This window comes from Gracilinanus agilis, chromosome 6 (genome assembly GCF_016433145.1).
Source record: "Gracilinanus agilis isolate LMUSP501 chromosome 6, AgileGrace, whole genome shotgun sequence".
In the NCBI taxonomy this organism is placed as follows: Eukaryota; Metazoa; Chordata; class Mammalia; order Didelphimorphia; family Didelphidae; genus Gracilinanus; species Gracilinanus agilis.
The window spans coordinates 180,083,195-180,096,218 of record NC_058135.1 but is presented as its reverse complement, the minus strand read 5'-3'; the positions used below and the strand labels follow the sequence as shown (position 1 = coordinate 180,096,218).

The 13,024-nt window shown below is 35.3% G+C and overlaps 1 protein-coding gene across 1 annotated transcript in view; it reads right to left on the bottom strand.

Moving 5' to 3' along the window:
• The window catches only part of ARAP2 (ArfGAP with RhoGAP domain, ankyrin repeat and PH domain 2), a 195,566-nt gene that overhangs the window by 173,696 nt on the left and 8,846 nt on the right, over positions 1 to 13,024 (bottom strand). The window contains exons 2-4 of the mRNA XM_044682425.1: positions 11,683 to 11,735; positions 8,580 to 8,662; positions 1,638 to 1,726 (exon numbers count right to left, since the gene is read on the bottom strand). Of these exons, the coding sequence (XP_044538360.1) occupies positions 1,638 to 1,726; positions 8,580 to 8,662; positions 11,683 to 11,735 (225 nt within the window). The remainder of the gene's footprint in view (positions 1 to 1,637; positions 1,727 to 8,579; positions 8,663 to 11,682; positions 11,736 to 13,024) is intronic.

The window sequence follows — 13,024 nt, the reverse complement described above, 5'->3', positions numbered from 1 at the left end:
GTTCCAAATCTAATGCTTTTTCCACTATACCACATTGACTCTCTTAATATCTTCTATTTGTGTAGCAGTTCACCATGAGAAAATGATTTACACTTTTGTTTTATTTGATGTTCATCAAACCCAATAAATTAGGTATAACATCTATCCCTGCTATTCCACAGATGAGGAAAGAGAGGCTCCAATTTTTTGAGGTCATGTAGCAAATTAAGAGTTAGAAAGAATACATAAACCCAGGCTGATGAGCTCTGACTCCAAGTGTCAATTCTCTTCCCAAGAGGGAACATCTTTTTCAATAGAGTATAGAAAATTGGTAAATAAGTGTTAAAGTGATGAGCCCTCCCCGCAACATACATTTCTCCATTAAAATGCAGTAATAAAGAATGGTTCTACCATGTATTTAGGAAGTAAAATCAGTAATTTAATTTTAAGGGGAATTTAAAATTATGAAAGGTTCATCAAAAATTTCATTCAGATCAGGCAATAATCCAGAGTAATTGGAAAACTTAAGAGTAATATCCATTAAATGTTTTTTGCAACAAAAAAAGTGTTTTAGAAATGTGAGATTATTATTATTAATTCACTACTGAATTGGGTACAGTATAACTACTCTAAAATGTAACAGAGCTTGTGAAGACAAGACATCCCAGTCTTACTTTTTCTCCCATTGACTGCAGAACTGGCTGGAGCAGTCACTGTGTCACTTATGTTTCAGTTTTCTTCTCTGTCAAATGAAAATAAAGATTTTTTTCCATACTTACTTGCTACCCTATTAAGTACAGAAATGAGTATAAATCCCTCGAGCTGTTTAAAGGAAATGAGCTATAGAAACTCAACATTAGGTTAGGGACAGAGAGGGAAATCGGGGATGTCATTGGTACAGAGAACTCCCAGGAGAGGAAACTTCCTCTGCGAATGTAGAGAAGTGCCTGCTCTGAGACTTAAGGCTTTCATGTGTTTTCCCAGAGCTCTGAGATATTATATGACTAGCCCCAAGTCCCACAGATATCATGTGTCAGAGGAGTGTCTGGTTTGCTTAACCATCATTTGGTATATGTTCACACCAAGAATGGCTATAAGGTCAAGAAGTCTTTTTGCCACCTCCATCAAGATTTTCATGCCAACACTGAACACAAGAGATCTGTACCTAGTTTCGATAGAAATCCAAGCTCAATAATTCAGTCCAGTTTCCTCATACGTGTTACATGTAGTGTTGTCTACACTTTACAGACAGGAAATAAGAGGCTTAGAATTGAGGTCACATGGTAAAGCTAGGACTAAAACCTCCTCCCCATTCCTGATCCTGTTCTCTTTCCAATATATCATGATGCCTCTTGAAAAAGAAGTTGCCAATTGTAATGCACCATCATAGTCACAAAATCTAGGACTCCTTATTAAAATAGGTACCAATCATCATCCTAAAATAGCCCTTACAATACTTGATGATTTTTAATAACTCAATGATCAAAAGGAATACTTTCAAAAATTTAGATTTGAAAGGTATGATCTCAAGAATTCAAATATGGCTATTTTCCTTTGAACCAATATCAATCTACACAAAATAATGAAGTTTTAAATGTCATACTATAATTATTTCACTTAAAATAAAAATAAATATTCTCTTAGGTGCTGATAAGTACCTTGTTTGTCCAAAAAATGAACTCCTTTCAGGACCTGCTTCCTTTTTAATTTTTTCTTCAACAGTCCAAAATTCATTCTTCAAGGATTTCTATAAGATGCAAACACACAGAAATAGAAGTTTCTATTTGTTTTCAATGTGTTCAATATTAAATATGAGTATAATAAAACTATCATACAGTATTGCCAAGTCTAACATACTTGATATTGACTTTAATATCAAATTACTTGTTATACTTTCAAGCAAATATGGAATACCAACTATGGGTCAGAAATTGTGCCACAGTCATATGGAAATATATTTTGCATGACTTCACATGTGTAATTTATATCAAAGCACTTGTCTTCTAAAAGAAGGTTTAGGGGGAAGAAAGAAAAGAATGTGGAACTCAAAATTTTTTTTAAATATTAAAAATTGTTTTTATATGTAATTGAAAATAAAATTTAAATTTGAAAAAAAAAAGTGCCAGGGGTTGAAGATACAAAGAAAATATTACAACAGTCCTGCCTTCAATGAGTTTTTGAGTGAAACAAGGAGAGACAATGAGTGTGCATATATGAATATGCAAAATAAATACAAGGTGATTTAGAGGTAGAGGGCTGGAAATAGAAGGTGTTGAGAGATGTGAGTTTTGGAGAAAATTAGGCATTCTGAGAAGTAAAGTGCATTCCAGAAATGTGGTACAATCTGTGCAAATAACGTGGACATGAGAGATGAAACATTAGCTGAGGAACATTAAGAACTGTTTTAGTGTCATGGATGGAAAGAACTATTATATAATAAGGCTAGAAAAGTATGTTGATGCCAGGTTCTAAAGGATTTTAAATGGCCAACAGAAAAATGTATATTTTATCCTAGAAGTAATTTAAAAAAAAAACACTAGACTTTATTAAATAGGAAATTGTAAAAAACAGTTTGAGAGAAACTTCAGGCAGTGAGAGCCTGTGGAGATTACCATGGTACTCCAGATAAGAAATGAGGAGGATCTCATACAGGAGAGTGGAGAGAAGGCAGATGACAGAGGTTAAGGAGGTAGAAATGATAGAATCTGGTAAATGATTGGCAATGTGGAGAGATTACTAGTAATGATGGCAGCAAGGCTGCCAATCTGAGTGACAAAGAATGGCGATGCCCCTGGCAGAAACAGGTAAGTCTGGAAGATGTGTGGATCAGGGGGGCAGGGGGAAAAATAGATAATGAGTTCTGTTTTAGACATGTTTACTCTGAAATGCTTCTAGGAGAGCCACCTGGATATGTCCAAGAGGCTGCTCATCACTCAGGATAGGAGTCATACTGAAGAAACACAAACTTAGGTTATCAGGAAAAGAGAGAGCCCTGAGTGTTGAATAGGCGGTGGATAAATGATCCATCAAAGTAGACTGAGAAGGAGCAATCAGAAAGGCAGGAAAACACACAAGAGTTAGCATCCAGGAAGAAAGGAGAGTCAAATATGGAAGAGAGTTTGAGAAATAGAAGATTTGAGAAAAGGGCATTAGATTTGCCAATGAAGAGGTCACCAGGGATTTGGTGGAGACCATTTTGGTTGAGTGATGAGTCTGGGAATGATATGACAAATGGTTAAGAAGTAAAAGTAAAAGAAAATGAAGGCAATTTTTAAAGAGTCTGATAATATATAATCCTTCTTAAGGGGATGTTATAGTATGGTGGTGATTTTCTGAAAATGAAGGAGAGAGAATGGGGCATGTTCATAGTCTCCAGAGATTCAGAAAACAGAAAAAGAGAGATTGAAGAGGAGAAAGAAAGTACAGATAAATATAGGGCAATCTGCTAGAGAACATGGGAGGGGATAGGATCAAGGTTCCATGTGGAAGGGATTGGCTTTGGCAAAGGGAATGGCTATGGTTTATCAGGAGGGATGGGAGAATAATGGTAGGGGTTGTGTGATCAAGAGAAGGAAAGAAAAGAAATGATAAAAGGAAGTTAGAGTACATCCAGTCCGCAAGTTAAGTGACTTTTTCTGGCACTATCCAGCAAGAGTCTAAATAGGAGTGGAGAAAGTGGATATTGAAAGTAATTCAGGGTTAAGGTTAGGCAAGGTATGAACAAATCTACTGCAAAAAAGCAAAAGATTCCAAAGTAGAATGTAGAGTTTACTTTAGTTTTTGAAGAGTAGGGATTAGGAAAAGGAGAATAAAATGAAAGAAAAGTGTGTAGCCTGGGAAAGTGCTTAGGCATGAAGGATCAGAGGTTATTGAATGGAGGAAGAAAATCTGAGACTGAGTAAGGCATAAGGAAAGATGGCAGCTATGATTAAGTAGGTAGAGCATTGAGACTGAAGTCAAGAAGATCCAAGTTCAAATCTGGCTTCAAATAAGCTGTGCGTGTGAAGAAGTCACTGAAACTCTGTTTGCACTAGAGGTAGCTCATTAATGGCTCAGTGTCTAAAGTGCGAGGTCTGGAGTCAGGAAGACCTGTGTTCAAATCCAGCTCCAGACACACTATCTAGGCAATTTACTTATGCTCTTTTGCCTTAATTCACTGGAGAAGGAAATGACAAACTACTCCAGTATCTGTGCCAAGAAAATCCATATGGAGTCACAGAGTTGTACACAACTGAATTGACTAAACAACAACAAGTAGGCATAGAGGAAGATGAAATGACAGAAGGTTATACAGATAAATGTTTCAGCTTTCTAAATCACAGACGTGGAACAATGACTTGTGACAGAAAGGGCATGCATATGACCATCCTTGTATGTGGCTACAATGAAGAGGAGGAAAATACCATGGGAGCTGAGAAACATAAAGGGAACCTTTATGTAAGCAAATACCACAAAGAGATTTTTAAATAATTCCCAAATGATTGTACTTTCTGATAAATTCCCCTAAATTCTATATAACTGTCATGCTGTGAAAATCTGAATAATTTTCATTATCATATTCCTTCCCTGATTTTACTTCTCACTTTTTATACCAGCATATCACTTTTCAAGAAAAAAAAAAGGCTGCATTAATAATGAGTAGCAAAGAGATCGTCAAATATTAAAGGAAAATATGAGAAATTAGAGTTTGCGGGGGTCCTCAGAGGCCATTTAACCTAGCCCATACATCTATAAGAACCCCAGCCTAGCAGATGAATGGTAATCCAACCACTGTCTGAAGACCCCTAGGGAAGAGAAATCTACTTCCTCCCTAAGCACTTGAGGTAGGAGCAATAGCCTAATCCCTATGCTATGTTTGATACATTTTGCTTCAAAAGGGATTGAGACCATTCTCAAGTCTTGGTTGGCCCAGATGACTAAAGGTCAGACTACACACATCACTTCCTGATTATGTAAGTATAAAGCAGCCATGAAGCAAAACCATTCTGGTCTGCATGGCTCCAGGAACTCTTGGAAAACTCCATTCAGGGTAAACCCATCAGGTACCATTGATCCCTACCCTTTTCCTGTTATGGCTAAGTAAGTCTCCTTTTGTTTATTAGTGAATGATCTACAAGTGTCTCACTGTGTTTCAATAGCAAACCAGTACCTCATTCCATTTTTGGTAGTTCTATTTATTAAGATCTTCCTTACATTAATAGCTAAGTCATCTTCTTTGCAAGAAATTTGTTGCTGTTATGATTTACTTCATTCCCACATTTCAAAAAGATAAATCTTGATAAAACTTTTATGTTACTAGCTTAAGGTGATTTTTCATATCTGAATAAAACTATTTTCCTTACTTAAATTCACTTTACATTTACAAGCTCGCTTTTGGCATTCTTTGACAAAGAATATTACTAAAACAATTGCCATGCAAAAGAAGATGAAAGCATCAAAAGGAAATGATTTTGCGGTGTACAGGAAATCAAATGACTAAGGTGATCCTGGTTCATTACACATAGTGGAACCCAATCCACCTATACCACCACCCTTAGCAAGTTTATTTGCTGACAACAGCTGCTTCTAAATCATACTCTATTCAGAATAACCTGGGAAGTTATTTCTAATTTCAAGATCTAGAAAAGGATTTCTATAACAGTTTATTGGAACTATGATCACCTGCAAACATATTCCTGCTGAAAGTGATCCAAGGAGCCCTAAAGCACATAGTAAAATGTCTGGCACATGGGAGAATTTAAAAATGTGTGTTCTCTCCCCCTTCTTAATTACTCCCTCCCAAAATAAACGCCTCTCAAAGGCAGAGTTATCTCACTTTTGTCTCTATCTACCCAGAGACTAGCATAGTTCTTATAAATGCTTTTTAATTCTTTCATTCACCCCAGAGCAGTTGACCTCAGTTACATAAGTCATAGAAATGAAATTGTCCAGACTAACCAAAGGGTATCTACTATTACCTAAAAAGCTACCAATTTTTACCTTAAAACTTTAATGCCTTACTAACGATTTACCTTGAATGTAAACATTATTAAAAATTTCTTTATATCGTGGAGTTATATATTTCACTACATTCTCATACAAATTCTTACTCCCTTGGAGATTTGTGGATGTTTATTGTTCCCTTATTTGATGTGTAGTAAATAGTCAATAATGTTAGCGGCATTTTATTTTCTCAAGGACCTACAAAACCAAATACAAGTCTAAAACTATAATTACCTAACTTATTTGAAATGATTTGCCAACCAAAAGATCCACAATATTCGCTGGGAACAAGTTTCGAATGCGAAAAGCTCTCAGGGCTAGTTATATAACAGAGAAGAAATATTGGAAATCTTAAGCCAAGATACTTAAAAATAGGTAAAAAAATCTTAACAATGCCATCAAAATATCCTAAACAATTTATCAACCACCAGTGGCACTTAGGTTTGGGCATGCTTCAATCCCACTAATTTACATTTATCTATACTAGCAGAAATATTATACTACCTTATGGGTATCAGAAGATATCTGAATAGTAAGTCAACCTTAAAAATTAGGAAATTTCTCTTCATATTTTACCTAAATTTTATCTGACAAGATAAGTCTTTCCATTGGTTTACTAGAAATCACAACCATTCTTAGATCTTGCCATTAATCTGGAGAGAAAAAATTTCTTTTTAATGACAATCAATTGAAAAATTCTCAAAAACTATTTAGGTATTAAAATTTTAGTGCACAAGTGAATTTTCAAAGCACTTAATATTATCTAAAGCTCTCATTAAAACCAGAAATTAACTTTTATTCCAAATCCATATACATACACAGGGATGAATTCCAATTTAGAGACTAAGATTTCATTTATCAACCAAACAAACAACTTATTTATTAAACATCTGTTATGTTCAAGGCACTCTTCCAATAGAAAATGAGATGGAGCGCAGATCTGTGATTTCATTCTTGGGTAAAGAAACTCTCTCTATGAACTCAAACCAAGGCTTTCTCTACAACTTAAAGTCTTAGAGAGTTGCCTAGAATCCTGGGCAATTAGGAGCCTTGGATAGCATCCCACAGTCAAGAGTGTGTCAGGGCTCCCAGGCTTTGAGGTCACCACCATGGTGCATCTCTAGAAGAGGGACAGGAGAGCAAAAATAAACAGTACTTGGCCTCCAAGGACTCATATTCACTGAGTATATATACTCAGTAATATCTTGGTGACATGGTAGAGAGAGCAATAATTTTTATAAATAAAAGTCATAAATAATCTACAAATCTCATTTTAAACAATATTTGAACCTTATCCTTACTATCTTAGAAGAAATGGTAGATAATGTGCTCAATTTATTAAAATAAAAAATGTCAACCCTTATCCTACAAAGATATTAATGAATTGTTAAATGAAGCAAGTGTGTTAAAGAGAATACAGCATAAACTTAATAACAATAATGACCAACATTTATATAGCACCGTGTGTTAAGTGCTGTGCTAAGCACTTCTCTCATATGATCTCATTTCAACAGTGAAAGCAAAAAACCTCAATGTGTCAAAAACATAGTAATCAATATCTCAAAATAGTTACTAATTGGTTAGGTAGTTATTAGTTTGAAAATAAGGAGGCAGATAGATAGCACAGTGGATAGAATACAAGGTCTGGAGTCTTTTCTGCTTTGGAATAAATACTTAGCATTGTTTCTAAGGGGAGGGGTGGGATAGGGCAAGGGGGAGAGGAAGGGAGAAAAGAAAGAAGGAAAATGAGGAAAGAAAGAAGGGGAAGAGAAGAGGGAAGGAAGGAAGGAAGGAAGGAAGGAAGGAAGGAAGGAAGGAAGGAAGGAAGGAAGGAAGGAAGGAAGGAAGGAAGGAAGAGATGGAGGGAAGAATTTTATTCTTTAGGTTTTATTTTTTAAGTGTTTTTTTTCCTTAAGTTTCCCTCTAATCCATTCAAGTTGAAAACTAATAAACAAGTTAGGACTCTCCAATACTACTGTCTTTCTAATATTCAAAGATGTCTCTTCCTTCAATCTCCCTTCCTATTTTTTTAACTCCAAAATTTCAAAAGCCTTTTTTTTTATTAACAGTGCAATGAGCTGTATACTTTATTTAATGCAATCAGTGCTAGTAAAACTTGATCTACTCAGATAACAAATGTTTTTGAGACATATAAAAAATTAAGGACATAAGCATGGAAAAATATACCAGCATTCATCTTTTGTCNGAAGGAAGGAAGGAAGGAAGGAAGGAAGGAAGGGAGGAAATGTGGGATGGAGGGAAGGAAGGTAGGAAAGAAGGAAGGTAGGAAAGAAGGAAGGAAGAAAGGAAGAAAGCTAGCTTTTAATCTATAGGTGAGTTCTATACAGAAATGTTTGTAACGCACTGACATGCTTTCAGAAATACTAGGATTACTGTGTTGCATGAATAATGAGTAAAAAAGAAATAAAATAGTGCTTTCATGATGGACACTTAACTGTCATCTGAAACCTTGTAACGGCATGTAAAACATTCCTGCTTCAAACTTAACTCAATGAAAATAAATATGAAAAAGCACTTATAATACATAATATTCATTCACCACACTACAAATATGAAATGAGGATGTAAACATATACAGAAAAACAATATTTACAAACCTTGGAATTTTCTGCGTTCTTGCTCTTAAAAATAAAAGTATCCCCATATGGAAAAATCAAAGATGACTGTTCTTCAAGTGATTCTTTAGAGTAAAAAGATAATGAGATTAAAGTTAAAACGTCTTCACAATTATAGCAGCATTAAGTTTTTTTATGTTAAAAAGTAACTTTACTAATGCCCTCTTCCAATGTTTCACTACAGTGTGAAAGTGACCTTTGGTTCTCAAAGTTTTTGTCAAGTAAATCGACTGTATTTGTATCATTCAAAGACCAACCAGCCTCTCTCAAAGCAGAAGCTCATCTTCTAGATAGCCACAGGAGGGTGAGTTTTTGTCACAGCAAACTTCAATGCCATATAAGAAGTTGTACTGATATGGGATCTTCATTCATGCTGAAGGTAGCTATACCAATAAAATTACAGATTTGCTAAGCACTGAACTATAACAAAGGGTTGTTAGATTCATATTACACTCCCGAACTATTCTCCACTCATTCCATCCAAATACACTTTCCTTACTTTCTGCACTTTTGTTCTTCTCTTGACACCAAATTCTTCCCCCAGCGCAGTACCTTATGTTACTGAAATTCAATTCATTCTTCTTTCTTCCTCTTGAAAAGGCTTCCCTAACAAGCTTGACTCTCAGAATCTTTCCTTTCTCTGAAATCCTATATTAGTAAATATACCACTGTTTTGACAATGAATCAGGTACAATGTTGTGACAGCTCTTGTACTATTGTCTTAAACAACCATGTCACTCATCTAGTGTTACTTAATATTTCATGTTTGGGTCTTAACTCCCTAATTGGGTAGAGAAGTGAGGCAGTGGATAGAATACCACGCCTAGAGTCAGGAATTTTATGCCAGATACTAGCTGTATGATCCTAGGCAAGTCACTTATCCCCTATTTGCCTCAATTCCCTAATCTATAAAATGGGGATGATAATACACCTACCTCCCATGGTTATTGTGAAAATCAGATTAGATAATAATTTCAAAGCACTCAGCATAATACCTGACACATAGCAAGCATTATAGTAATACTAGCTATTATTAATTAACTTCTGCCCTCTTTGTGGACAAAGACTACCTTAGCCACTTCTCATAGGGTTGGCACCTTGCCTTAAGGTCAGTAGAAATTAAAGTTGGACTACAGAATGAGACATGTGGGAATTTGTTTTCCTTAACTATGTATATTTATTAAAAATGTTTTTTTTCTTCTCCAATGGTGAGAGTGAGGTAGAAAGGAAAAAAAAATTAAATTTGTTCATTGGAAAAAATTTAATTATAAAAAGGAAAGGACAGTAACTCAGTATATAGATGACATTTGATCTTTTAAGCTATATTAAGCATCTAGAGATTTTGCCTGGTGGGCAACTTCATTTTTTTTTTTTCAAGTAAGGTAGCAAAAACATTTGCTTATTTCAGGCCTACTTCTGGGAAGCAGAAGAAAAATTATAGAAGAAATATTCATCCAAACATTGTTGTGCCACCTAGCTGCCCCTAACATATCTAGAATATAAAGAACCACAATGGGAAATCAGTATTTTCTTTCAAAAACTACATACCAATAACACGTTCACAATGGCAAATCTGAGTCACTCCTTTGAAATTTTAATAATTAATTCCCTAGTAATTTGGGATTTACTGTAATCATAGTAAGAATAATAAATCAATGAGGAATATTTTCTTAATTTGCCCATATTTGTTATTTTTATAGCATTGCCAAGGGCAGGATTTTTTTCTTAAATCCTTACCTTCTGTCTCAGAATCAATACTATATATTGGTTCTAGAGCAGAAGAGCGGTAAGGGCTAAGCAGTTGGGATTAAGTATCTTGCCCAGGGTCACAGAGCTAAGAAATGTCTGAGGCCAGATTTGAACCCAGGACCTCCTGTCACTAGGTCTGGCTCTCAATCCACTGAGCCACCCAGCTGCCTTCAGCATAATTTCTTAATAAAAGTCACTGCTCAGCTAGGTTAGAAAGCTAGAATTGTCTATCTCTTCAGGTTCTGGGCCCAGTACTTCCTGATCCCATTCCCACTCCCACAGTATTGTTTCCTCTGTTTCATTCGGTCTTGGCCATTTCTTCTGCAAAGCCTTAGATAATAAAAAAAAATAAAGAAGGTTCTAGAGAAGCTCACATTGCAGTTGACCTACAGATGAGCCCCTCCAAATTCAACTGGTCCTAACACACAATGCATCAGGAGAGGCCTCTACAAAGCCTTTCCACTTAGTAAGAATCTGCCAGAATTTGTACTCCACTGACAATGACATCAGGCCCGTACCATTATAAGGGATGGGAATAGATTTTAGGGGAAGATTTTCCAACACAGAACTGTGAAATGTTCACTGACAAATCACACTTACATATCTGATTATTTAGACATCCTATGATTTTCTAGCTCTAACTAGCCTATACATAAAATATTCAGGTTACCTGGAGGAAAGCTCCAGAAAAAAACCATGCCATACTTCTTCTGTATTCTGATGCCAGCCACTTTTCCCATCCTTCCACCCTCCCCAAAGCACAGTGGTACATGATCCCAAGGTATTTGTTGCCTTTTATAAATGTAAAAGCATCAGAACTTGCAGTATAGAGGAAGAAAGATTTTTTGCTCAAAGAACAATTAGCTGGGACATCCTTCTCAAGTATTTCCTGTTTATCATGCACATTCAGACTGCCAGAACCAGCTCTAATCCAACTAAATGCCTTCATTGGTGCCTGAAGAATGACCCAAGTTTTCTATATAAACATGTATTTAATGTTGAAGGTTTCCAAGCACGTTTCCCCCTATTTTATTCATTCACTTTAAATGTGCCCAAGGATGTAGTATAAACAGACAATTAGTTGTGTCATTTCCTTTTCCAGTTGCTTACGAAATATGGAGTTTGAAAATTTATATTTAATTTGCATTTAAAATTATATCAATATATGTATAACCTAGTGGAATTGCTTGTCAACTCTAGGAGGTAGAAGAGAAGAGGGGAGAGAGACAACATGAATCATGTAATGATAGAAAAAATGTCAAGATAAAATTTAAAATAAATAATTTTTAAAAACAATATCAAATCAGTGACTGCTGGTTTGAAAGAATCAACTCACGTTGCAAGGTCTTTCCACTGGAGTTACCACCATTTCTCCTCTCACGGGCATAGCTTCAAACAAAGGAGAGAGTCAGTTACAAATTAATTTCACGAGTCAGTCACTAATTAGTTTTATACTCACTTGGGAAGGAGAATTACAGTAACAAAGGTAAATATTTGAAATTAACAGTACAACTTTTTATAATTTTGTTGCCTTAGTGTCACAACACATTTAATTTGCATATTTTATAGAATTGTAGGCTTGGAAGGGAATCTTAGAAATTATCTAAAACCAAAATCCTACCTTTTCAAAATGAAGAAACTGAAAAGCAATGAGGTTAAATTACTTCCCCAAGTTCATGCTGGAACTCTTTTCAACTATGAAAATTATTTTTAGTACCAGTAAGTCAGTACTATATATTTTTTGAGAAACAATGCATATTTTATAAGAAAATATCCAATTCTACTCATGCAACTAACTGGTACTTATCAGATCATTTACTGAAAAGTAATTTTAAAAAAATACTTCAGAAGACACCGGAAAATTCTTTAGCATAAACTTTGTAAGCATCCTAGCAATATACAAATGTCATTAAATGCTTTGAGTTTGAAGAGAGGCTTAGAACTTACAAAGTAATTACACTTGCATTAATTCAGAGGATCTTTTCAACATTCTCTGGTAAATAACAGGGATATTATCTTTAGTTTATAGATGAGTAAATTGACATTTATATATTAACTAAATTGCCCAACATCAAACATCAGCTAAATCAGGGACTACTTACAGAATCCAGTTTTAAGTACTGAGATCCCTACTCAGTGTCCTGGTTTATAAAGTCATAGCTGTGTGACATTTAAATATAAACTGATATGTTAACTACACTGACATTCTCAGCCCCGGAGGGCAGTTGTTCAGCAGTTTTTCAGTTGTGACTCTTCAAGTTCCCTTTCGGGGTTTACTTGGCAAAGATCCTGGAATAGTGTGTCATTTCCTTTTCCAGCTTATTTTACAGACAAGGAAATTAAGGCAAACAGGGTTAAGTGATTTGTTCAGATTCACACAGTTAGTAAGCAAACTGAAGCCATATTTGAACACAGGAAATAATCTTCCTGAGTCTGGACCTGGCAATCAATCCACTGCACCACCTCCTTGAGGGGCTACTACTTGGCATGGTTTGTGAGTACACAAATTATTACAAACTATATTGCTAGAAAAATTATGGAATGATATAATTTTAGAATTAGAAGAGGCCTCCCTAGACATCTAAGTCCAACATAAAACTGCCAAAAAGGATCTCTGTGAAAACATACTCCACCAGTGGTCAACCAGCTTCTACCTGAGAATTTCAAACGGGGAAGCC